Here is a 26,949-nt window from a genome sequence, read left to right as displayed (position 1 = left end):
CCTTGTCATAACAGCTACAGGAGGTACTGTTTATTATACACTCACTAAGAGTCAAAAACTGTGCTTAACATTCACTCTCTCTAATCTGCACAACAATACTAGGTTAGGAATTAATTTTCCTTTATCATAAAAGAGAAACTGAGTGTACAGAAAAGAGCTAACACAAGCCTAAGACTGCTATCATTTTTTAAAGATCTCCTTACAAGGTTGGCCCGTGGCTGGTGTCTAGGCACTTGGATTTCAGAACTGTTTCCACCAGTTTCCTAGTAAGAGTGACCAACTGGCCTAATCCGTTTGTAAAAACGACATGGTTTATGCTGAACACCTGCTTTCCTTCCTGAAGTTTGGAATTCTGGTATGTGGTAGCAGAGGATGCCCACATGACCACCATTCGATAAAGACTCTGGTCACTGAGTCTCTAGTGAGTTACCCTAGTAGGCAACACTTCAACATGTTATTACAACACATTGTAGGAGGAATTAAGCTGTCTTATGTGACTCCACTGGAAGAGGACCCGTGGAAGTTTGCACCTATTTCCTCTGAATTTCACCTTATGTGCCTTTTCCCTTTGCCAATCTTGCTTTTATCCTTTCACTGTAATAAGTCATAGCCATGAATGTAATTATATCCTGGGAACTATGAGCCCTCCTAGCAAATCACTGAACATGGAGCAGGTCTTGGGGATCTCCAACACACAACTCATAAATGTTATTAAAAGATAACCAAAGCTTGTTTATAAATAGCATAATGAATAAAATCAATTGTCTTAAAATTTTAAAAAAATCCACATTACAATTTTATTGCTAAAATTTTTCTTCATAAAAGTTTTAATTTAAGGCATTCAAACCTCAAAGATATCATTTTTTAAAAAGTAAAATCTTTACTTACTTAGAATTAATGAAAGCTAACATATATTAAGTGTTTACTATGAACTAAGCATTGTGCTAAGTGCTTTGCAATGCATTATCTTATTAGCCCTCACAACAGGACTATGAGGTAGGGCCTGTAATCATCTCCATTTTACAGATTTTAAAAAAGTAAAGCTCAAAGAAGTTAATAAACTTGTCATGGTTCTACCAGCATGATGTGGTGGAGTCAGTATACAAATCCAGATTAGTTTACCATTTTATATAATGTTCATTATATTGCCTCCCATGTAAAAGAGTAAGAAACACAAAACATATTCCCAAATGACCAACTTCTGACTCACTTGTTTTCCCTAACTCACTTTTTAAGCTATTATTCTTCATAACTGGTACTACAGTTCATTCTTTATACTGAAGAGTTGGCCATAATACATGGATCCAAAGATCATTCCTTAATAGGTAAAATATAAATCATCAAAAAACAAGTTTTTTGGAAATATTTTTAAAGCAAGCCCAACACCACTTGTGGCACATAGTAGGCATAAAACTTTCCAAGGGAATGGATATTGCATTCTTTCTAGAGTGCATCAAAATATATTTAAACATCTCCTCTATTAGAAGTCATTTAGTGTATGCTATTACAAGCAATGCTGCAATGAATATCAAAGTACAAGTTTTTACGTACTCATGATAGTACTTTGCAGGCTGAATTTCCCTTGAAGTCAGGTGGCTGGGTAGGAAGATACATATTTTGAAATTTTTGATTAGATACCAAATTTTTTTCCAAAATGAGTGTTCCAATTTATATTTCCAACAATGTACAAAGGTGATCATTTTACTATACATTCACTAATACATAATGTTATATTTTATGTTTTTGCCAATCTGCTGGGTGAAAAATGGTTATAATCTTGTTTTAATTTCTATTTCTTTGATAATTGGGAGGTTAGGAAGCTTTCATGTTCACTGGCCATTTCTTCTTTTATATATTTTTCTATTCATATTCCCCAACAATTTTTCTATTGGCTTGTCTTATTATTTTGTAGAAGCTTTAAGCTTTTCACAGATGGATGTGAACCCTTAATCTTTTATACTGGCTGTAAACATTTTCTCCTTGCCTGACTTTTTTTTTAAGTCTGATTATAGTTTTACCATAGTTTTACAATTTTTATGTAGTCAAGTATAACAATCTTTCCCTCTATGGCTTTTGCCTTTGATGTCATGTTTAGAAAGGTCCTTTCTATCTTAAAAGTTAAAATATATTCTCACTTTTTAAATTGTTTTTATGGTTTTGTGTTACTTATATCTTCATTTACTTATAGCTTTATTTATATCTTCAATTCACATGTAAGTTATTTTTGTGAATGGTGTAAGGAAGCTAATTAAATTTTTTAAGTTAGATGAGGTTACAGATTGGTGGAAAAGAACAAGTGCACGTAACTGTCATAAATTCCTGAGGTAACTTATCATGAATGCATACAACAGAAACAACCTGAAACGTCACTTGGGTATATTTTTGGATTCTATTTAGTTCATTAATGTATCTGTTTATTCCTGGGCTAGTACAATATAGTTCATTTCAACATATGATGAGAGAAAATTCTCATTAGAAGGTAAGCTTCATGAGGGCAAAACTCATACCATCCTCGGTGGCCACCTTCTTATCTCTTTGGTTCACTGGTATATTCCTAAAGGCTAGACTAGTGCTTGGGATGTGGTAGGTATTTAATACTAATAAATGTTGAAAGAATTAATAAATATACAAACTTTGGGCATTCCAAAACCTCAATTTCTTGATGCTCTGCTTTTCTCCTTGTTAGTAAATGGAAACCTCAGATTTCTAGTTGAAAGCCTTTTTAAGATAAAACAGGCTTAAAACACTGTTCTTGCCCACTGGCTAATGTAACAAAACATCACTGAAACATTATCATCATCACCAAAAGTGTGCATAATCCTATGTTAGATGCAAGGGTCACAAAGATTTTATACAGCAGATTCCTCACTCATGTTCTGGTTGGAAAAGTATACACACATACCCATATATACTCATATGTAAAATAAAATATTTAATTATGTAAAATATGTTAAATGTCATAAAGATGACACAGATGATGAGGATAAAGACCACAAAGTCAGAGGACTGGGCTTCCCTGAACAAGCTTTCTTATCTGTAAACAAAATAATAATTACTACCTCTTAGAATAATTCAAGAGTTAGAATAGAAGGCAGCTACCAAGGATGGTCCTAAAGTGTTGCATGACAGTAAATTCTCAAAAACAATAACCATTTGGAGAACTTTTACTGTATGCCCATGAATTGTTTTAAATGCTTTCATGTGTTTATTCATTTAATCCTCTCAACAACTCTAAGGTATAAGTGCTATTATTTTTCCCCCAATTTTAATGATGAGCACATTATTTTGGTTTGCACAAAGTCACACTGTAGAGTATGACGCTGCGGTACTAACTCAGAGATTCTGGCTCCAGAACCTGAGCCCTTAACTACCAAGGAAACAGTCTTAATACGCCTTAAAAGAGTAGAATTTAGACAAAAAGATAGGTTGAGGGAGACTCATTCATCTACCTACTTGGAATAATAAATTACAATACGCGAAGGTAAAGTAAGGGAGTAGTCTGATTCTGTGATTACCCTGAAAAACCACCACTGCTATGGCAACCATTTGTAAACTAATTCTCTTGGGTGCTTCTCCTCTAATACAGCACTTTTCTCATCTTTACCCTTAAACTCACGAACTTTTGACAGGAAAAAAAGACAATTATTTTTCAATTATTAATGCTATTACCCTGTTGCCAGAGCACAAGCTCCGGCCTTGACCTTCTGGGAAGTTTGTCTCCGTGGCCGTGCGGTTACTGCCTCCACGGATCACTGTGAAGGAAAGAAGTGAAGAAGGCAACCCAATCTAGTTGCAAACGAGCCTAAATATCTGCAGCTCCTAACTCTGAACCTTTTTCCCGTCTTTCCCCCAACCCCCCACCCCCCACCCCCACCCCTGCTCTCTGTCGCGGTCCTAATACCACCGAGAACTTGCTCTGGAACATAGTCAGAAGACGACTGCTGAGGTAACGGCGTCGCTCCGGTCAGGTCCAAGGACCGCGGAGCTCTACTCCAGATTCTAGACCCCGCTTTGGCGCTGCGAGGCCTTGGGCAAGACACCAGGCCTCGTGCCCAGGCCCCGCCCCTCCCCAGGCCTCAGTTTCCACCCCAGATCTCCACAGAAAGGGCGTGGAGCAGGCCGACTCTTCTCTTAAGAACGCCTAAATGCCAGGTCACTTGGTCCAGAAGCCAAGTATCCGGGCCTCCCGGTACCCCGGGACCCTCTGCTTCCCTAACTGGCACCTCAGGTCCGCTACCTCATTCCCGCTTCACGTTCCTCCACCAAAGGACCCGACTCCCACCGCGCACCTCAGAAGCGCGGCCTTCTTCGGGCGGCGTGCGTCTCAACGCGGGAAGTCGGGCGGGGCTACGGGACCAGGAGCCTCGGGGCCAAGGGGCGGGGCGCCCTCTCCAGGCAGCCAATCAGCACGCGAGGGGCGCCAGAGGGGCCGCGCTTGTCCGGCGCGGGGCGGGGTCTGTGGTGGCTGCGCCGGCTGCAGCAAGTGCAGCTGCTTTAGGCTGAGGTGGCAGATGGTAATGAGCGCTGGTGGCCGAAGCCAAGTCGGAGCTGGAGGATAATGATGAATGGAGTAGCGAGACCCTCGCATATTGACAGTCGCGAGCGGATTCTCAAGTTAGGCGAGAGTTTTGAGAAGCAGCCGCGCTGCGCCTTCCACACAGTGCGCTGTGAGTACGGACGACGCCGGGAGGGAAAAGGGGGAGCTCTGGTTATGCGGGTGCAGAGAGACAACCCTCCCCAAGTCGTGTTCGCACATACCTTCTTATTCTGAAGGAAAGTGGCTGCCCAACGTGATCCACTGCCTTGTCCCGCGTCCTAGGGTATCGGTGGAAGCAGCTGCGTGGAGCAGCTGTGGGTAATTTGGGGCAGAAATTTAAGTTAAGACCAACAGGCAGAAAGGGGTATTTTGTGGAGGTCTGCAGGAGTGACTATGGATGGAGATAGACATGACGGGTGGATGATGCAGAGATGGAAGGGAAAATTCAATTGACCCTTGAACAAGGCAGGGGTTAGGGGCGTGGATCCCGCGCAGTGGAAAATCCACATATTGCTCTCTCTGCCTCAAAAACTAAAGAATTGATACGTGACTCACCCAAGGTCCGGAAGCTGAAACCATTTGGATAGAATCAGGACTCAACCCCTAGTTCTTTTAATTCCGCATATTGTGATCTCTAATCGAACAAACTTTTCCCACACTTCGTTAATTTAAAGATCTCTAAAGATGAAAGTACAGATACTATATGTATTGAAAAAAATCCGCAAGGAAGTGGACCCTTGCAGTTTACACCCTTGTTATTCAAGGGACAACTGTAATAAGGTGACAAATGGAAGAGAGCGAAGGACTGAACTATTATTATGCTGGGGAAAGGGATTGCCTTTAGGTTGGTGGGGAAATAGTCTCTTTACTTTAGGTATTTCTGGCTGATGAGGGTTCTTATTTAAGTGTGTTCCCAGAGAGAGATTCTGGACCATTTTAATAATCTGTATCTCTTTTGGACTCCCAATTTCAGTCAATCATCAAATACTGGTTATCAAAGTATTGAAGGATGTATTATTAATTTATTAGAAAGATATTTCCCCCCTATGATTTATCCTTTTGGTTTCCTTTTGGTTGTCCTCTGGAACTAGTTTTGATACATTTTTGTATTTTATGTTGTTGAAGTAGAAAATGGAGCTCTTTTGCTTTAATAATTGGATGATGTAAGTTTCAGGAAGAAAAATATAGTATATTATGATTTGGTATGTAAAACATTCATTCTTTGCCCTCATAGAATTATAGAGTGGGAAGGAAACTTTGAGATCATTGAATCATAACCTCTTATTTTTCTGTGGCAAATTGTAAAGTAGGTATTATTTCACTTCCTCTTGCTAGCCCTGCCCTTCCTTAGTGTCTCATCACTCCACCTTTTTCAGTTATTCTGGCCTTAGACTGTTCAAAGATCTTTATGGTTTTTATTCTGAAGTATTTCATGCTTCAATCAGAACACCCAATTAAAATTCACATTTTACAGAAGTTTACTTAAGTTTGACACAATCTAATTACAGTAACTCACAGTAAAGGTATGAAGAACCAATAGGTTTAACTCTCCATGGATATATTTACATTTTATAAAAGGGTTTTATTTAGCAAAATTGATATCCAATTGATAGAATAAATGGGAAGACATTTGCAAACAGATCTCAACAGTGTTCCTTTTTGTTCTTCTTTACCATACTTTGTGGTCCAGGGCTTACCACAGTGAGACAGCTAGTGCTGGCTGTGCAGTTTCTCTCTTTCTTCAGTCTCGTTTTCCAAAAATATGATATAGTTCTTATCTGGTTTCTCCATGCCTTTCTCTTAAATAATATCTTCTCTCTCTCCTTTCCTCTTCTTTCTTAGGTATGCAGTAGTCTTAGTATTAATTTTTTTAATTACAAGGTTTAAGATTACACAATTTTGCTCAAGAAACAAAAATTTTCAAAATGCTGGAATTGTGTCTTCAGAATTAGAGAATTGGATGATCTAGTTACAAGAATGAAAATAGAACAGCAATAATAATAACCACAATAAACCCAGATGTTTGAATACACTTTTAGTCCTATGGAAGACATTATAAAAGTTTTCAGCCCTTAGTTTTATTCTTCTTGTTGAAGCAGATAGAACTTTTCTAGATTTTTTAAAATAAAACCAATCATTATTCTTGAGGATAGGTTCATTTCCCATATAATTCTTACTCTTAAAGACTCAGAGTGAGGGATAGAAACTATAGAATAGGAGTTCTGACTTTGATACAGGTGAACCTAATTTGTTTCCTTTTAATTGTACATTTTTCTTTCTGGAAACAAAGAATATTTATTATTTTTACTTTATTTATCAGTACTACATGTGAAAGTATGTTTTTCCTCAGGGAGAATAAATAAGACCTTGTTTCTGTTTTTTAAAAAATATATTCATGTTTAAGCTCTGTAATGAAGTAGAACAGAAAATACACAAATACATTAATTCAGCTTTTCTATAGACTGTGGAACTTTAGACAATTCACTTTAAGTTGCTAAGTTCATCTTACCTATAGAATGAAGCAATAAATTCAACCATTCTCATTTTTTATTAAAATTATTAAATGCCTTTAAATTGATAGGTATGTGAAAAATACAGTGTTTCCAGTATCAGTTTTACATAATGCTCACAATTTTCATTCATTCACTCAATGTAAATATTGTTATAATCTAAGTTTTTTAACAGGAAGGGTGTGAAAATATTGAAAGTATCATGATAATTCATAAGGATGATTCAAATATATTTTAGCATGACATTTATTTATTTTAAATTTTTTTGAAACATAGTTAATATACAATACTATGTTAGTTTCAGGTGTGCTACATTATGATTTGGCATTTGCATACATTATGAAATGATCACCACAATAAGTCTAGTAACCGTCTGTCCCCACAGAGTTATTACAATATTATTGACCGTGTTCCTTATGTTGTGTATTACATCCTTGTGACTTGTTTATTATAACTGGAGGTTTGTACCTCTTAATCCCGTTCAGGGTGGATTTAATTTATAACACTCAAAACAGTGTTACCTGGAAGAAAGTAATATCCTATCTTTATGTACTTAGGTAATTGTACCTGTTCAGTATGCGGAGGCTTTGGAAAAACCTGGGTATGAATTCTGACCTTTACCACCTATATATGCAGTGTACCTTCGGTAACATTACCTAAGCTTTCAGCCTCAGTTTTCTTATATGTAAAATAGGGATAATAATATCTACATTTCAGAGTTTCAGGATTAAATAAGATAGTATTGACAACCTAGCACAGTATTTGGACAGAATAAATAGTAGTCACCATTATTCTTGAAGGGTTATATTCATGTGTGTATAAGGAGTACCAATACATGTAATTTACTTAGACTTTCAAAAAGCATTTATCAGGGCTTTGCAATAAAACCTATCAAAAAGATAGCTTGGCGTGTGGTAGGGAGGACGTGGGATGTTCCATAAATGATAAACTAAATGCTTAGCAGCAGATGCCTCACTCAGTAGAAGACCTTGAGCAACAGGACTCACTAAAATAAATTTTGGTTTGGGCTAATACTAGTTTTACAATTTATATCATATAAGGGAATAAAGATTGAAATTCTTAAGGCTGTAAATGACACCACTTTTTGCTGTCACAAAATAATGAGCTCATGGGCATTGACTACAGAAAGATTGTCTGGGACATCAAGGGGAGCCATTCCCAAAAAAAGTGGTTGTTAAGCTTTGGTGTGAGCAAATATTAGAAAATACGCTAATGAAATATAGGATTAAAATTATATTTACAGTTAATGTTCTCTGATTAGTGTGGTATATTGGAAAGGGTGTGGGTTTTAGAGTTAGTTAAATTAATTCAAATCCCAGGAAATAAATTTATGATACTAATTGTGGACTCTTTCATGAAGATATTGACATTGTGTGATGCTACAGCCAAGTAGTCAGAAAAGTGAGCAACACTAACAGAAAAATATTAAGTACAAAGCAGGAAATGTTTTTCTACTCTTTATGTAATATAAGTAATTATATTATAAACCTGAAGAAAATAATATAGATGAAGGAAAGCCAGAGAGAATAAATAAATGATAAAATTAGTGGTGAGTTTTCCAAACCAAGAAAAACTAAAAGAAATAAACTATTTGGCCTGGAATCAGCAACTTAGAAGAAAATATATTTGACATTTGGAAGCATTTGGAAAGCATGAACATGAAAATCATTCAACAAATTCTGTAATTCTAGAGCTATTAACCCCTTGACACTCATAAGTTGTATTCTTTTGTTTTCTTTTCTTTCCTTTTTCAGTTTTTTAGGTAGAATTATTACAGTTTGACTGCACATATACATTATATTGCATGTAAATACAATATATACAATATACTGTACTTTTTTTAGTTTATATATATTTACTAACCGTTGTTTCTAAGAGAAGATTAGAGCTTTAGCTTTTTAAACTTACATAGTTATCAAAGGAGTAAAGCCAACCATAAAATTAGAATCAACAAAAATGTGGTGATCCAATCATACAGGACAGTCAAATGTGCTTACACATATTCAAGAAATCAATCATCTAAGTTATAAATAATAAGTAATTCATTTGTATCCTTATTATTATTATTGTTATTATTATTGTTGTTGTTATTATTATTATTATTATTATTATTATTATTATTATTATTATTATTATTATTTAGATTCCACATGTAAGTGATATCATATGGAATTTTTCTTTCTCTTTCCAGACTAGTTCACTTAGAATGATGATCTTCAGGTCCATCCATATTTCTGCAAAAGGCATTATTTTATTCTTTTTTATGACTAAGTAGTGTTCCATTGTATATGCGTACCACATCTTCTTTATTCAGCCATCTGTTGATGGACATTTGGATTGTTTCTAAGTCTTGGCTATTGTAAATAGTGCTGCTGTGAACATTGGCATACACAAGTCTTTTTGAATTTTATTTTTCCCTGGTTATATGCCTAGGAATGGGATTGCAGGATCACACGGTAAGTCTATTTTCAGTTTTTTAAGGAACCTCCATACTGTCCTCCATAGTGGCTACACCAGTCTGCACTTCCACCAGCAGTGTAGGAGGATTCCCTTTTCTCTGCACCCTCTCCAGCATCTATCGTTTGTAGACTTTTCAATGATGGCCATTCTGGCTGGTGTGAGGTGATATCTCATAGTTTTGATCTGCATCTCTCTGACAATTAGTGATACTGAGCATTTTTTCATGTGTTTATTGGCCATTCGTATTTCTTCATTGGAGAATTGCTTGTTTAAGTCTCTTGCCCATTTTTGGATTGGATTGCTTGTTTCTTTGACATTAAGATGTATGAGCTGTTAGTATGTTTTGGAAGTTAGTCCCTCGTCGGTTGCATCATTTGCAAATATTTTCTCCCATTCTGTTGGTTGTCTTTTTGTTTTGTTGATGGTATTCTTAGCTGTGCAAAAGCTTTTAAGTTTAATTAGGTCCTATTTGTTTATTTTTGTTTTTATTTCCATTACTCCAGGAGCTGGTTCAAAAAATATACTGCTGTGATGTATGTCCGTGGGTGTTCTGCCTATGTTTTCCTCTAGGAGTTTTATAGAATCTGGCCTTACATTAGGTCTTTAATACATTTTGAGTTTATTTCTGTGCATGGTGTTAGAGAATGTTCTAATTTCTGTCTTTCACAGGTAGCTGTACAGTTTCATAAGTTGTATTCTTAAAAAGAAACTTGTATGAAGGTAAATAGAAGACAACACTACTTAATATAACAAGTAATAAAAACTGGAATTTATTAATTCTAACAGTAAAAATAATTAGAAACATAGATTCAGAATAATTTTGCTAGACTTACTGGTTATAAATTACTGCTTATCATTAAGTAAAGCTGCAGATACTTTGAGTACATTTCTGTCTGTTATAGGTATCTTATAATATCCTATGAACATCTATGGCATGGGCTTCAAGGGCTTGTGAATCCCTTGAAATTACATAGTATTTGATATGTATGTTAATAAATGCATTTTTCTGCAGAGAGGATCTATGGCTGGTCTATAATTTCTTCAGATTCCCATAGGGACTTATAACTGTCCCTCATCTAACACCACCCTTGCTGCCCCAACACATACACACACAAATTCAGAACTGTGGATCAAGGGAGGAGGATATAGCTCAATGGTAGAGTATGTGCCTAGCCTGCATGAGGTCCTGGGTTCAATTCCCAGTGCCTCCATTAAACAAATAAATGAATAAGTAAGTAAACCTAATTACCACCACCCTTCAAAAAAAAATAAATTTTTAAAAAAGAACTGTGGATCTAAGGCAAAGAGACTATATAATATGGAGTGGGTAGAGTATGTGACTTGAGTTCATTACTTTAGAGGGATTCACCATTGGTAAAATATGGATGAGAATATTCAACTCAAAGAGTTGTTATAAAAATCAAAAGTAATGATATAAAGAAAAAGAATCAGCTTTTAAACACTGAACAGAGGTTATAGATTAACAGCCTATCAGCTGATTTTGAATTTAGAGATGCTTTCTTTGACTCACACAGTTGTTTTAACATGAATTAGTTGTAAATACCCCAAAATCAAGATCTTTTATACAAAAATCTGGATTACCGGCCTCTCTTTAAAAAAACAGAAGATAATCTGGCAATAGCAAAGGAATTCTATATCAGAATTATTATTAGTCATTGATACATATTGATGTGAATTATTTTTCAAGTAACTTTCATATCTTAGTGGTTTTTAAGCTTGTTCAGCATATGAAGTATCTCAGCACCCTAAATTTGTTCTCAGTGATATATTTTAATATCATTTGAATTATGATTTAATTCAAAACAAAAACTTCTTTTAATTTCTTCTGGCAGATTTAGTTAAATTTACACATCTTTTAGTGGCATATATTTCTATGAAAAACTCAAGCTGTTAAACTAAATAAATTTTTTTAAAAAGTTTCCCCTTAAGTATGTGTGTGCTGTGTTTTCACTCATTTTGTATTCTGCTAGGACAACAGGCAAGTGGTAGTAGGTGCCGAAGATGGTTTTTAAAAATGTATGGGAGAATAAGGCTGAAAATTGAAAATGTTCTACTGATAACAGTTTTTAGCAAATTGCGAAGATACTGACATTATTTAGTTTTTAGCAGTAGAACACCTTAGTCTAGTTCATCTTGATGTAAACAGAATCCCAAGGGATCATGATTTGAGGAATATTGTTTTAGAGTATAGCTATTTCTTTTTTTCTCAGAATTACACATACAGAAATAAACTGTACTGTGTTTTATTTGTAACATTAAGACCCTTCTAACCCTTTTTAATTACTGGCTGTTGAAAAATGATTTATCACTCTGAAGCATGCTCATATTTTTGATATACAGATGTTCAGATATTGTTCCATCTCATAAAAATCTGTATCTGTATCTATTTTTAGATGACTTCAAACCTGCCTCTATTGACACTTCTTGTGAAGGAGAGCTTGAAGTCGGCAAAGGTGAACAAGTGACAATTACTCTGCCAAATATAGAAGTGAGTATTTCTATATATTTAGATTGAAGAGATCTTTTTGCAGGATTTCCATTAAATTTAAATGAAAATAATTGCACAATTCATGTAGTGTAGTCAGTTAAAGTAATTAAACAGAACAGCAAAAAATCTTATTTTCAACTATTTTAGGTAAAGCAATCTTAAAATACTTAAACTCTACTTTGTAAGTTTTGAGAACTATCATATTAAGTGATTTGAAATAATTAGAGGTCTAAACAGATATTTATTAAATCACTATTATGAGCAATTTTGTATTCCAAACTAGGAATAATAACATATCCCCTACCTTCTAGTCCTAATCTGTCACAGCAGACAGACACAAACATCTAGTGCTATAGATTAGAGCATAGACAAATTCTGTTTAAGCACCTAAGTAGAGTTAAATACTCTGCCTGGTGGAATCTTGAAAGGCTTTAAAAGGCAGATGCTATTTGACTGAGACTTAAAGGACAAGTAGAATTTCATTGTGTAGAAGGGAGTGGAATATTCTAGGCCAAAGTAACAGTATCTGAAAGACTCCAATGAGAAAGAACAAGAATTTTGTGGAATAAATGAATTAATGTAGTAAATTACAGGGTAATGAAAAAATGACTGATAGGAATAGTGACTGGAAAGGTAGATGGGCATTATATTATGAGGAATCTTTTATGTTATAATACAGAATTTGGAGTTTATCTCATAGGTATTAGAGAACCATTAGATGTTTTTAAGCAGAGAGCTAACAAGATTAGATTCGTGCTTTGGGAGTGATTTTAGCAATAATTTGGGGAATGGGTTGGAAAAGAAAGTTTAGGTCAGGGAGGCCTTAACCAAAATTTTCACCCATTTTAAAATGTTCTGGTGTATCAGAGTAACACTGTTCAATACTGTTTACATAAATACACAAATTCTTTGTTGTATGCTTTTTTCCCTCAGTCCTTGAGTTAGAAACTTCTTAGCTTTCATGTTGTTTCTTTTTTTTCCTTCTGTATTGACTTGATCTGTTCTCAGAGAAAACCAAGACTTAACTTTGTACTTTATTGTAGAGAACACTGGACTTTCTGAGATTTTTTTCCCCTTTGTTTTGTTTAATTTTTGTAATAGGAATGGTTTTGTGCTAGATCATCCACATTCTCTTGTAAGCATTTATGAGATGGCTTGTCATGTTCAGAGATATAGCAAACAAACTCTATTCTCTATCTAGTCTTCCATCTTTTTCTTATTTTTATCAGTCAACACTATATATTGAGACCCTGCTTTTATGTCAGAGTGTATCAGTTGCCTCTGACGGTTTCCCTAAGGTTAATTAAATTTGCAGGGGCACTTTATTGTATATTTCTCATTTGCTTCCTTTGAAATTGAAGGAAATGAAAAATCAATTCAGTACAAGACATTGTAGATAAGTTAGCCTTTGTATTACTGTGTTATGAAAAAGTGTTCAGATTCTGGTGCCTCTTAAATAGTTTGGAAATTAAGTACCTAATAATCTAAGGCTTTTTTGCTTTATGAGGTTTATTAAAGGAAAACCTAAATCATTCATTTAATTTTAAAAGTTATTAAAAAGCATCAAGTAGATAACAGGTACCACCTTTTATCCTAGTCTCAGATTATAGGATTATTGACCAGTGATGATTGGTTTGCAGAACCTTAGTTGAGTTCTTTGCCATGTAGAATATTGTTTTCTAAAATAACATTCCTCCCATCCTCATCTCTTGCATTGCTTTTCTACTCCAAGTAGATGGGGATTCTTACACTTATTAATAAACCTTTTTCATTCACACATGATCCTGCTATAATCCAGAGTTGTTATCCACCATGTGTTTGATTATGGTCTCAATTAAAAATACTTCTTAAAGGAATGACAACTATAGGAGGAAATTTTCAAGCCTACAAATTGTAAATTTTTGAAACAGCAAAGAAATCATTTGTGGAAAAGTAACTCCTTCCCCAGCCCACCAGACATATGACCAAAATGAATATGCCTCAATATTTTTTGGGTGTGTATATGTGTACATGAGAAAGAGACAGATAGCTAGACCATATACACATGTATTTTCTGTGTGGCAAGTCCTTTGCTAGGTAGCTTTTGGGAATACAGAGGTAGACTAGACATGGTCAGTGTCCTAAAAAATACTACCATTTAATGAGGAAGGCAGGAGATAACTGAAAATTTTGTAATATAAGGACTATCATAAGAGAATACACAGAATATTATGGGAGTATAAAAGAGAGGTAACTCAGCCTGCAGTGGGAGGGAGAGGGGAGAGAGAGGAGACATCAGGATATGCTGTCTTAAAGATGAGTTGGAATTACTCATGTGAAAGAAAGAGGGAAGAACCTTTTAGGCAGAGAAAGAAAAAGACATGGAATAAGACAAAGCAACAAAAGAGTCTGTTACACTTGAAGAACCACATATAAGTATTCTTGTATTTATATGTGGCTAGGTAAGAAACAGTGGCTAGGTAAGAAGGGGGACATATGGGGACATAGTGAGAGATGGAAAGGTATTTAGGAATCAGATAAAGAAGGGCCTAATGTGTAATGCAGAAAAATTTGAATTTTATCCTGGGACTCTTTCAGATCGCTGGAATGAAAGAAAACTGTTAAAATTACTACCTGTTAAGAGCAATTTTTTTTTCCTGCTGGGCGTTAGAGTCCTTAAACAATTGTAAATAAGAATAGAAATTACATTCTTAAATTTTGTGGATTTTTCCCCTAAATTAAAGAACTTCTTTAAATAAGTAGGAGGTTTACATTTCTTCAGTGTTACTAATTTTGTGGGCATTTTGTGGAAATATAATGATCATTAGTTTGAAGCGTTTAGATTCTCTGATTCTCTTTATGAACTTGCCTTCATATCTTGGTAAAAATGCCTAGATGCTTGGAGACATTCCATAAGATAGAAATTTTATACTTTTAAGAGTACCTTCAGGTTCTGGTGGTTCTTTGATAGGGTAGATTTTCTAATTCTCATTCCTCTAGGTTTTCTTTGGTAGTATCAAATAGAAGAAACTAATAAAAATGAAGACTGTTAAGGGGATTAATAATGAGCATTTGCTAATCTCTCCTTTTTACAAACAATTCTCTATGGTTGACTGCTATAAAATCTCAAAATGCTGAATTTTGAAAGGAAAAAATTTACTTGATTGTTAGGATTTGTCATATTGTTAGTGCTGGCTCTCTATTTTGTGGGGTACTTTTTGTGGGCCTGGATTAAATACCCCTCAGCCTTCCAACTATACTTCCTGTTATGCAACGAATGCATCTCTAGTGGTTGCTTAACAACTTTAGCCCTCAAACCCTGGACTTGTGAGAGTTCCACATGTCTGACAGATTGCTATACCACTCTGGACAACCCTCCAATCCAAGGTGAACCTAGTCTGATTCTTTCCATTGAGTTTACTTAGCTCACATGGGAAGATAGCATAACACATTCTTGGGACTTCAGCTTATTTTAGGACCAGAATCCTATTTTAATGTCCTGTTACAGTATACTTTTTTCCCCTTTTTTTCAAATTGAAGTATAGTCAGTTTACACTGCTGTGTCAACTTCTGGTGTACAGCATAATGTTTCAGTCATACATGTACATACATATACTCCTCATATTCTTTTTCATTGTAGGTTACTACAAGATATTAAAGATAGTTCCCTGTGCTATACAGTATAAACTTGTTGTTTATCTATTTTATATATAGTAGTTAGTATCTGCAAATCTTGAACTCCCAATTTATCCCGTCCCACCCGCTCCCCCATAACCATAAATTTGTTTTCTGTGTCTGTAAGTCTATTTCTAGTATACTTTTAAATGAACTATATATTTTATCATTGTATAATAAACCTTTCTTATCCTGTTTTTGTGATTTTAAGCCTAATACCACCTTATTTAATATTAATAGTGCCACTTTTGCTTTCTTTTTGTTTGCATGTTCATGGAATCTTAGTGTCTCTACTTTTTTTTAGCTTACATTTTGTTTTAAGTATATCTTTTGTTGACAGAATATTCTGTGTTTCATTTTTAAACCCGGTGTAATGCTTTCCATTTTTGTTAGGAGAATTCTATCCACATTTAGTTCAAAGTCAATATACTTGATTTTTATTTCTATCATCTTATATGTATTAGTTATTTGAATTTGTTTTCTCTTTTTTGTTCTTTATTGGTTTCATCAAACATCTCTTCTTTTCTTTTTGTTTTCCCTCATGTTTAGGAGCGCTACTGTACTCTTCCATTCCATTATGATTATTTCTTTTTGTGGTATTCATAATCAGGCATCATCGGATTTGCCGGTCAACAGATAGGAAACAAAATTGGAAGGAGAGTAGGAAGGAGGATGATGGTAATCTAGGTGAGACAATGATTGAGTTCTGAAGTTGGGTTATAGCAGTTAACATGGAGATGGTAGGATGTATTCAGTGGTTACTTAGAGGCAAGGAAAGTTCATATGCTTAGAAGTTTCCTGGTACCTTGATATTTTAATACTCTTTATTTGGAGAATTGAATCAGGGACATGGCAAGAAATTGAAGTTTAAAATAAGAAGATGCTCACTTTAATGAGGAAAAAGTTTAATTAAAAAAAACTTGTTCAAAGTGGAAAAGGCAGGTAGAGAGTATATGAAAGGTTTATTTCATTTGTTATTTATGATAAAAATGTTCACATTGTTCATATTTGGCATTCATTGAGTATCTGTGAAGAGCTTAGTACTTTAGGTGCTAAGAGCAATAAAAAAAAATTTCTGATCCAGTACTTATTCTTCAGAAACTCAGAGTACAATAATGTATTATAATTTAAAAAAGTATCCTATTCTGGGTAAGAATACAAATTAAAATACGTGTGTGTGTGTGTGTGTGTGTGTGTGTATTTATATATATACATAGATATATATATAGTATGAGTCTTTTAAATGTAATTTGGAGTCCTTGGATTGCTATTTTGGAGTTCTTACTTGTTTTCAGTCAAGACATCTTAAAAATAAGCTTACCAGCCAGGTAGGCCCAACTTAGTTTTGTCATGATCGTGCTCCTGGCTCTCTACCTGACCAGGGCTTCAGCTAAGTACTCCACATCTCCCTCTTCTAGGACTGCTCTGGATGTGTCCTCATCTGTGTGCTATGCGTACTTGACTTCCTGTAGATCATTTTCATCTTAGAAATAAGGGGGAAAACCTGTTCCTTGCTTTGGTTTCATCAATTTCTCTCCCAGCCTCTCAGAAGTCTAACCTACGCCTCTTTTATGGCATTCTCAATGACCAAATTTATCTCATACTCCTCCTTGTGGTCATATGTTAAATCTCTACTGATTGTTAATTTTTTTTCCTTTTTTTTTTAATTGAGTTATAGTCATTTTACAATGTTGTGTCAAATTCCAGTGTAGAGCACAATTTTTCAGTTATACATGAACATACATATATTCATTGTCATATTTTTTTTTCGCTGTGAGCTACCACAAGATCTTGTATATATTTCCCTGTGGTATACAGTATAATCTTGTTTATCTATTCTACATATGCCTGTCAGTATCTACAAGTTTTGAAATCCCAGTCTGTCCCCTCCCACTCTCCTCCCCCTTGGCAACCACAAGTTTGTATTCTACGTCTATAAGTCTGTTTGTTTTGTATTTATGTTCTTTTTTTTTTAAGATTCCACATATGAGTAATCTCATATGGTATTTTTCTTTCTCTTTCTGGCTTACTTCACTTAGAATGACATTCTCCAGCGACATCCATGTTGCTGCAAATAGCATTATGTTGTTTTTTGTGGCTGAATAGTATTCCATTGTATAAATATACCACATCTTCTTTATCCAGTCATCTGTTGATGGACATTTAGGCTGTTTCCATGTCTTGGCTATTGTAAATAGTACTGCTACGAACATTGCGGTGCAGGTGTCTTTTTGAAGTAGGGTTCCTTCTGGATATATGCCCAGGAGTGGGATTACTGGGTCATATGGTAAGTCTATTCCTAGTCTTTTGAGGAATCTCCATACTGTTTTCCACAGTGGCTGTACCAAACTGCATTCCCACCAGCAGTGTAGGAGGGTTCCCTTTTCTCCACAGCCTCTCCAGCATTTGTCGTTTGTGGATTTTTGAATGATGGCCATTCTGACTGGTGTGAGGTGATATCTCATTGCAGTTTTGATTTGCATTTCTCTGATAATTAGTGATATTGAGCATTTTTTCATGTGCCTATTGATCATTTGTATTTCTTCCTTGGATAATTGCTTATTTAGGCCTTCTGCCCATTTTTGGATTGGGTTATTTGTTTTTTTTCTTATTAAGTCGTATGAGCTGCTTATACATTCTGGAGATCAAGCCTTTGTTGGTTTCATCATTTGCAAAAATTTTCTCCCATTCCATAGATTGTCATTTTGTTTTACTTATGGTTTCCTTTGCTGTGCAGAAGCTTGTATGTTTCATTAGGTCCCATTTGTTTTTTCTTGCTTTTATTTCTATTGCTTGCCCTAGGAGAACATTTTTGAGATGTATGTCAGATAATGTTTTGCCTATATTTTCTTCTAGGAGGTTTATTGTATCTTGTCTTTTTTTAACATTTTTTATTGATTTATAATCACTTTACAATGTTGTGTCAAATTCCAGTGTTCAGTACAATTTTTTAGTTATACATGAACATATATATATTCATTGTCACATTTTTTTCTCTGTGAGCTACCATAAGACCTTGTGTATATTTCCCTCTGCTATACAGTATAATCTTGTTTATCTATTCTACAATTTTGAAATCCTGTCTGTCCTTTCCCACCTTCCACCCACTTGGTAACCACAAGTTTGTATTCTATGTCTATGAGTCTGTTTCTGTTTTATATTTATGTCCTTTTTTTTTTTTTAGATTCCACATATGAGCGATCTCATATGGTATTTTTCTTTTTCTTTCTGGCTTACTTCACTTAGAATGACGTTCTCCAGGAGCATCCATGTTGCTGCAAATTGCGTTATGTTGTCAGCTTTTATGGCTGAGTAGTATTCCATTGTATAAATATACCACATCTTCTAGAGCTGATTGAAGAATTCAACAAGGTAGCAGGTTACAAGATTAACGTTCAAAAATCAGTTGCACTTCTTTACACTAATGATGAATCAACAGAAAAAGAAAGTAAAGAAACAATCCCCTTTAAAATAGTACCCAAAGTAATAAAATACCTAGGAAGAAATCTAACCAAGGAGGTGAAAGATTTATACACAGAAAACTATAAACCACTGATATTGTATCTTGTCTTATGTTTAAGTCTTTGATCCATTTTGAGTTTATTTTTGTGTATGATGTGAGGGAGTGTTCTAGCTTCATTGATTTACATGCCGCATCCAGTTTTCCCAACACCATTCGCTGAAGAGACTGTCTTTATTCCATTGTATGTTCTTGCCTCCTTTGTCAAAGATTAGTTGACCAAAAGTTTGTGGGTTCACTTCTGGGCTCTCTATTCTATTCCATTGCTCCATATATCTGTTTTTGTACCAAAACCATGCTGTCTTGATTACTGTAGCTCTATAGTATTGTCTAGGTCTGGGAGAGTTATTCCTCCAGCCTCTTCCTTTTCTTCAGTAATGCTTTGGCAATTCTAGGTCTTTTGTGGTTCCATATAAATTTTATTATGATTTGTTCTATTTCTGTGAAATATGTCCTGGGTAATTTGTTAGAGATTGCATTAAATCTGTAGATTGCCTTGGCCAGTATGACCATTTTAACAATATTGATTCTTCCAATCCAGGAGCATGGGATATCTTTCCATTTTTTAAAGTCTAATTTAATTTCCTTAATCAGTGTTTTATAGTTTTCCATGTATAAGTCTTTCACCTCCTTGGTTAGATTTATTCCTAGGTATTTTATTACTTTGGGTGCTATTTTAAAGGGGATTGTTTCTTTACTTGTTCTGTTGATTCATCTTTAGTGTAAAGAAATGCAACCAATGTTTGAACGTTAATCTTGTAACCTGCTACCTTGCTGAATTCTTCAGTTATTTCTAGTAGTTTTTGTGTGGATCTTTTAGGGTTTTCTATATATAGTATCATGTCATCTGCATATAGTGCCACTTCTACCTCTTCTTTTCCAATTTGGATCCCTTGTATTTCTCTCTCTTGCCTGATTGCTGTGGCTAGGACTTCCAAGGCTATGTTGAATAGGAGTGGTGATAGTGGGCAACCTTGTCTCATCCCAGATTTTAGTGGGAAGCTTTTGAGTTTTTCACCGTTGAGTACTATGCTGCCTGTAGGTTTGTCATATATAGCTTTTATTATGTTGAGATATGTTCCCTCTGTACCCACTTTGGTGAGAGTTTTTATCATAAAAACTTTTAAATATGATATGCCCTTTAATCTTTTTAGAAATCACCTTTTTCTAACCTGATCTAATATTACTATTGTATTTGACAAAATTATTATAATCGGTCAGTGCTCTAAAAATTTAATGTTCTTTTGTAAACTTCAAAACCAAGTAAATATAATGATATATTGTTTAGGGATACTTATATGTGGGATAAAATAAGAGAATGAGAAACATAAAATTCCTTCAGGGTTAAGGGAGGCAGAGACAAAGGACAGAGGAGGAGCATGTAGGTAGATGTTAGTTATTAGTAAGAATCTAGGATTCTTTAATATTTTATTATGAAAAATAGAATAATATAATGAACTCCACCAGGTACTCATCACTGACCTTTAATAGTTATCAGCATTTTGCTAATCTTTTTTATATCATTTCGTACTACTTTTTTTTCCTGACATATGTTAAAGCAATCCCAGCCAGACATGCCATTACATTAATGTTTACATACTCATCTCTAACTGATAAGGATATTTTTATTTTTACCTAACTACCATACTAACCAGACTGTTATCACCCATAGCAGAATTAATTATAAAATTTAGTCCATATTCATATTTTCACGATAGTCTCAAAAAATTTTTTTTCAGTTTTTCCCCCTCGGAATCCATCTAAGAGTCCTATTATTGTATTTTGATATTATGTTTCTTAAGTCTCTTTTCTTCTGTAAAAGTCCCTCCCCACTTTCATGCCACTGGTTTGTTGGTGAAATCAGGTTACTTGTCCCAGAGAAAATATCCACATTTTGGATTTCAAATTACTTCTTTCTGGTATTATTCAACTTGTTCCTCTATTCCTCATATTTCCTATAAACTGGTAGTTGTATCTAAAGGCTTGACGAGAGTTAGATTCTTTGTGGGGATTTTTTAGGCAAAAATACTTTTATAGATGATTCTGCATACCTTTTATATCACATCATGAAGCATATAATTTCTGATTGTCCCACTTTTAATGATGCTAAAATTAACCAGTAGGTTTAGTGTAACATGTTTCTTGATACATTCATTTTCCTTAATCTGCATAGGGAAGCACCACTTTAATGAAATGCCAGATTTAAAAAATTAAACTTAGGATGGAAGAAGAGGAGGGGTAGGAAATATGATTCAGGGTTTCTTTTCCCTTTTTTGTAAGAAATATTGGTTGCATTAGAATTGAATCCCAATTGCCTATTGCAGATCACATCTACACATCTGCAAATTCTTCCTCAGGGCAAGTACTTCCTCTATTTTCTTTCCTCAATGACAGCAGCTTTGAGATCTCAGCCTGTCTTTATCTGTATTTTTTACTGTAGTACTTGTTGCCAGAGTAGTAAGTTTAGGTAGTTAGGTAACTTGAAGTATAAAATAGATTGAGAAAGACAGAAGATCTCAGTGGCCCTCCCAACTGAATTTCTATTATAAATTTCAAGTAATAATAATTAACTTTTTAAACAGGGATCAACTACACCAGTAACTGTTTTCAAAGGTTCAAAGAAACCTTATTTAAAAGAATGCATTTTGATTATTAACCATGATACTGGGGAATGTCGACTAGAAAAACTCAACAGCAACATCACTGTTAAAAAAACAAGGTATGTGGTTAATAAAATAAATTTTATTTTATCAACACATAAATTGCTAAGGAAATGTCAGTGGAAAAAGCTATTGGATTAAGTCACATTATTATATAAGGATTATTTCTGTGTGGTATAAAAATGTTATTATCTTTTTCTAAGTTTAAATTTGATGGAGATCTATATCCAAAAGCTTTAACCATTTCCCCCTGTGATAATGCAAAGCTTGTTTTGCTTCTGAATATTTTCTGTATGTATAGGTGTATCTCTTATTCTGTTGTAGGTGCTTTCATAGAACTGGACTGAAAGAAGTCATTATATACTTTTTTAAATAATTTCATATTCATTAGTAAAAATTTATCAAGCACCTAGATATGTAAGGCACTAGAAAAAGGATAGTTTCCTTTACAAATACTAACCTCAAATCTTAAACATTTTAATTGGATTAACAGACAGTTCCACTAGAAAAGACAATAAGAGAATATAGCCATCTCAAAAAAATTTTTGGAAATAGGCAGTGCATTAATTAACATGTAATATGAGGGATACGCTCTAAAAGCCATACAAATAGTATAGACAAAAATTGTTCTAGGAATTAAAGGAAGGAAGAGGTTATGATTGATTGGAGCATTCAGAGAGCCCTTATTGATGTACCTTGAGAAGAAGTTAAAATTTAGGGCTTTTTCCCCCCTCAAATATATTTAATGATAGGAATTACCTTTGAGTGCTTGTTAAACATATTAGTTCCCAAATCTAAGTACAGACCGGAGAAGGAACCTGGGAAGCTCTATTTTTAAATTACCCATTTCCACAGGTGATTTTTATTTGTAGGAAAGTTTGGAAACTACTGATTTAAATGATCAGAGAGACCATGAGGATGTAAGCAAGGCCTGAAGGCAGGGATATATATGACTTACTTGGAGCCTATGAGTAAGACTTACTTGAATAGAGCACAGATTTGTTTTTGTGCCTTTGTAGACTATTAGAAAGTGGGGATCGTGGTTGATAGTAGACTAGAGGTTATTAAGGTAGGTTGAGGCTAATGCCTTCAATATTAACTATGAAATTAGGACCTTGCCTTATTGGCAGTAATTACATGTTAAAGTGTTTTTTACCAAGAATCTAATTCTTGTTTTGAAGTATGAATCCACCAAACAAACTAACTTAAATGAAACAATGTGTGAAACAAAAATGCATAAATCATGGTTTTTGAGAGTAAGAATGAAGAGAAAAGTGAAGTTCTAAATGCCTTGTGAAGGAAGAACTAAGAGGATGTGGTGACTGATAATGGGAGAGGCAAATTCAATATAATTGTATTGCATATTCTTTTCTTAAAAGTATTGAAGGGAAATTATGTGACTCTCCTTTAGTAACATGTCTTAATGTTATGAATGAAAAATGGTAAAATGGTTTAATTTTAACAGAAATGATAACTTCAGAATTTAAGGTCTATCTTATACCTTATACACTTACGTATAATTTCATTTTATTTTAGTCACTTGTGTATGTCTTATGTATTCAATTTTGAGTAGTGATTTCGCGTTTATTCACATTTGTATCCCTCAGTGGACTTGTGTGTGTGCTATGCATATAGCAAGGCTCAATAAATATTTGTTAAATAATGAATTAAATTAATGTTTAATCCTTGAATATCACTTTAAAGATCTCTAGGGAAAAGAATAAGTGGTCAACTTCAGTAACTTTGTGAATTGAAATTGTTGTTATATTGCTGTTATACTTGTTTTGACCTTTTGATATTCTTAATTGCAGAGTTGAAGGAAGCAGTAAAATGCAGTATCGTATAGAGCAACAGCAGCAACAAATGAGGAATTCAACTAGGACTCCCAACCTTATAAAACACTCTCCATCCGAAAACAAGATGTCCCCAGCATCTCCAATGGATGATATTGAAAGAGGTAAAATCTATGTGTATATAATGTCCCTTTACAAGAAATTATTAAGAAATGTTAAGTGAAAATTTTCATTTTAATTGACAAGGAATCTAAAATTCTACTGAGAGCAAAATGTCTTTTTCATGGATTTTTCCTGGAGAAGAGTGTAGGTTATGATTTGGAGTATTATGTGCATAAGCCTATACCTATATGAGAATTTATATATTTTTTAATTATTCAGGGGAAAACAGTAACTATTTAGATATGTGTAACTGGAGTTTTCTTCCTTTTGACAGTAGTGATGATTCAAATTCAGTTCTTCACAGCATCTTCCTATTGAAGTTTTTTGTGTAGAGCCAGACTGTAGATGTCTAAGATGTCACCAAACCAATAGTGAAGTAGGAGATGTAGTAAGCTGAAGCAGCGGGCAAGTTCTTCTGAATTGCTGCTTACTTCTCAGAAGGAAGATGTTTCTAGAGAGGCACAGTCATTTTGAAAGTAAGAAAACTTAAATCTCCGTTTTTTTCCTAGCTGCAGTTTGGGTGTTGGTGTTATGGTAATTGTAGTAAGAGTAAGACCCTGGTCACCAAAGTGTATTTGCTTCTAAATTTTTCCTTCATAACTTGCATATAGCTATTTCCACTTGCCCCTTTCTAGGCCACTGTAGTATTAGTTCCCTAATATATTAGTGTTCCCTTTACAAACAGAAAAGAAGATATAAGTTCAGAACCTTTTTGCTAGAAGGGATCCTGAATTTTATTTTATTATTATATCATATCTGTTTCCAAAATGGATTTGAATCATGGTGTCATTTTATGCATGTGTATAATAAAATACTAGAACAGAAAATCAAGATTTTGAAGGGGAAGAGGAAGCAAATTTGCCAATTATTAACACATTGAATTTATATCTGAGCTTCCTATCCACTAATGCAAAAATGAAGACCTAAGTAGCATATTTTGTATTATTTAAGAGATAGGTTCCAAAGACTCAAGACTCTTTCCTCCTACTAAATTTTAAAAGGAATTTGTCATATAGAACCTGTTGTTTGGAGCATTAAACTATATAGTATCTTCAACAATAATTTTACAATACAAAAAGAGGTTCCACTATATGGCAGTTTTTTAGCAGAGATCTTAATAAAAACATTGTATTGAAGCATTGTATTGTGGAGGATAAGTTAACATTATCTAAGCATAAAGATCTAACTTTGAATAAGAATTTACCTTGAGATGTTTGTATAGGATGTTCCTTAGACTGTCTTCTTTTGAATATTTTCTTGACCCTGCTATGCCAGTGCTTACTGCTCAGGTTGAATTATTTTTTCAGGTTTATCTTTAGATGTCTGTCAATTGTACTAGTGTTTCTGTGGTTTAATTTTTACATTTTCATGTTTGAGATGTCTGGAATTTTAGTTTAGGATTTAAGAATCTAAATTTCCCTCCTCTGCAGCAGTATATTTAAAATAGGTATTGAGAGAGACTTGACAAATGTGGTATTTGTAAAGAGTGCATATCAATATTCATTTATTGAATAAGCCTCTATTTCTGGTATAAAAAGCCATTTTTATCACCTGCAAAATTTCTATCTGGATTTAAGTCTGTCTCACAGTATAAGATATGCAATGGCCAGTAAATATATGAAAAATTGATCAGACCCACTAATGCTTTCAAAATGCAAATTTTAAGATTAAAAGATTTTTTTCTAATAATTTAATAGTTTCATTCCTACAGTGTCTGACACTATGAAGGAGTTACATGAGTATGCCTAGACATGAATAAGCCAAAAATTTAACATAATTTCAAGGAGAAATTAATAAATTCATTTCATAGTAGGAGATTTCTAGTATACCCCTCTCAGAAATTGATAGATTCAGGAGACCCCAAATTAATACAATTTGCAAAGTATCATTAAGAAGCTTGACTTAAGTAGACATATATAGAACTCTGCATGAACAGTTTGAGATATACAGTTTTTTTCAAGTCCACGTGAAATTAAAAAAAAAAAAAACTGGCCATGTGCTATATAGCAAAGCATCTCATAAAAAAAACTTTTTTTAAATTGAAGTTTAATTGCTTTACAATATTATATTAGTTTCAGGTGTACAACATAGTGATTTAATATTTTTATAGATTATAATCCGTTTAAAGTTATAATAAATTAATGGCTGTATTCCCCTGTGCTGTACAATATATCCTTTTTGCTTGTTTATTTTATATATAGTAGTTTGTATCTCTTAATCCCATACCCCTGCCCCTTCTCCTCTCCCCATTGATAACCACTAGTTTGTTCTCTATGTATGTGAATCTATTTCTGTTTTTTATATACATTCATTTCATCTCTTAGATTCCACACATAAGTATTAACATATCGTATTTGTCTTTCTCTGCCTGACTAAGCATAATACCCTCTAGGTCCATCCACATTTTTGCAAATGGCAGAATTTCATTCTTTTTTATGCCTCAGTAATATTCCATTGTGTATGTATATACCACGTTTTCTTTATCCAGTCATCTGTTGAAAGACACTTAGATTGCTTCCATATCTTAGCTTTTTAAAATAATGCTGCTATGAATATTGGAGTGCATGTATCTTTTTGAGTTAGTGTTTTTGTTTTCTTCAGATATATACCCTGGAATGGAATTGCTGGATCACATGGTAGTTCTGTCTTAAGGTATCTTCATACTGTTTTCCATAGTGGCTGCACCAATTTACATTCTCATCAACAGTGTACTAGGGTTCCCTTTTCTCCACATCCTTGCCAACATTTATTATTTGTAGGCTTTTTAATGATAGCCATTTTGATAAGTGTGAAATGATTTCTCATTGTGGTTTTGATGTGTATTTCTCTGATGATTAGTGATGCTGAGCATTTTTTCATGTGCCTTTGGCCATCTGTATATCTTCTCTTTGGAAAATGTCTACTCAAGTCTTCCACCCATATTTTAATCGGGTTTTTAATTTATTTTTGATACTGACTTGTATGAGCTGTTTATAGATTTCAGATCTTAACCCCTTATCAGTCATATGATTTGCAATTATTCTTTCCTATTCAGTAGATTGTCTTTTCATTTTGTGGATGGTTTCCTTTGCTGTGCAAAGCTTTTAAGTTTATGTCCTATTTATTTTTGCTTTTCTTTATTTT

At 34.1% G+C, this 26,949-nt stretch overlaps 2 protein-coding genes across 6 annotated transcripts in view; one reads left to right on the top strand and one right to left on the bottom strand.

Annotated features, from left to right (window-relative positions):
• Positions 1–4,330, bottom strand: part of IQCB1 (IQ motif containing B1) — a 35,603-nt gene extending 31,273 nt beyond the window's left edge. The window contains exons 1-2 of one of the 4 annotated variants that reach the window (XM_031454882.2): positions 4,290–4,330; positions 3,670–3,752 (exon numbers count right to left, since the gene is read on the bottom strand). The gene's annotated coding sequence lies outside the window, so the exon portion shown is untranslated. Of the gene's footprint in view, positions 1–3,669; positions 3,753–4,237 lie in introns of all 4 variants that reach the window. The other 3 variants (XM_010981549.3, XM_031454889.2, XM_031454897.2) reach the window with 3 other exon arrangements.
• A 108-nt stretch (positions 4,331–4,438) lies between these two features.
• Positions 4,439–26,949, top strand: part of EAF2 (ELL associated factor 2) — a 38,383-nt gene continuing 15,872 nt past the window's right edge. The window contains exons 1-4 of one of the 2 annotated variants that reach the window (XM_064494731.1): positions 4,439–4,667; positions 11,943–12,037; positions 21,794–21,930; positions 23,683–23,828. In XM_064494731.1, the coding sequence (XP_064350801.1) occupies positions 4,559–4,667; positions 11,943–12,037; positions 21,794–21,930; positions 23,683–23,828 (487 nt within the window). In that variant the 5' untranslated portion in view covers positions 4,439–4,558. The remainder of the gene's footprint in view (positions 4,668–11,942; positions 12,038–21,793; positions 21,931–23,682; positions 23,829–26,949) is intronic. The other variant, XM_010981548.3, reaches the window with a different exon arrangement.

The sequence above is a fragment of the Camelus dromedarius genome, chromosome 2 (genome assembly GCF_036321535.1).
Source record: "Camelus dromedarius isolate mCamDro1 chromosome 2, mCamDro1.pat, whole genome shotgun sequence".
Classification (NCBI taxonomy): Eukaryota; Metazoa; Chordata; class Mammalia; order Artiodactyla; family Camelidae; genus Camelus; species Camelus dromedarius.
The sequence above is the reverse complement of the archived record's forward strand: the minus strand, read 5'-3'. Positions and strand labels throughout refer to the sequence as shown.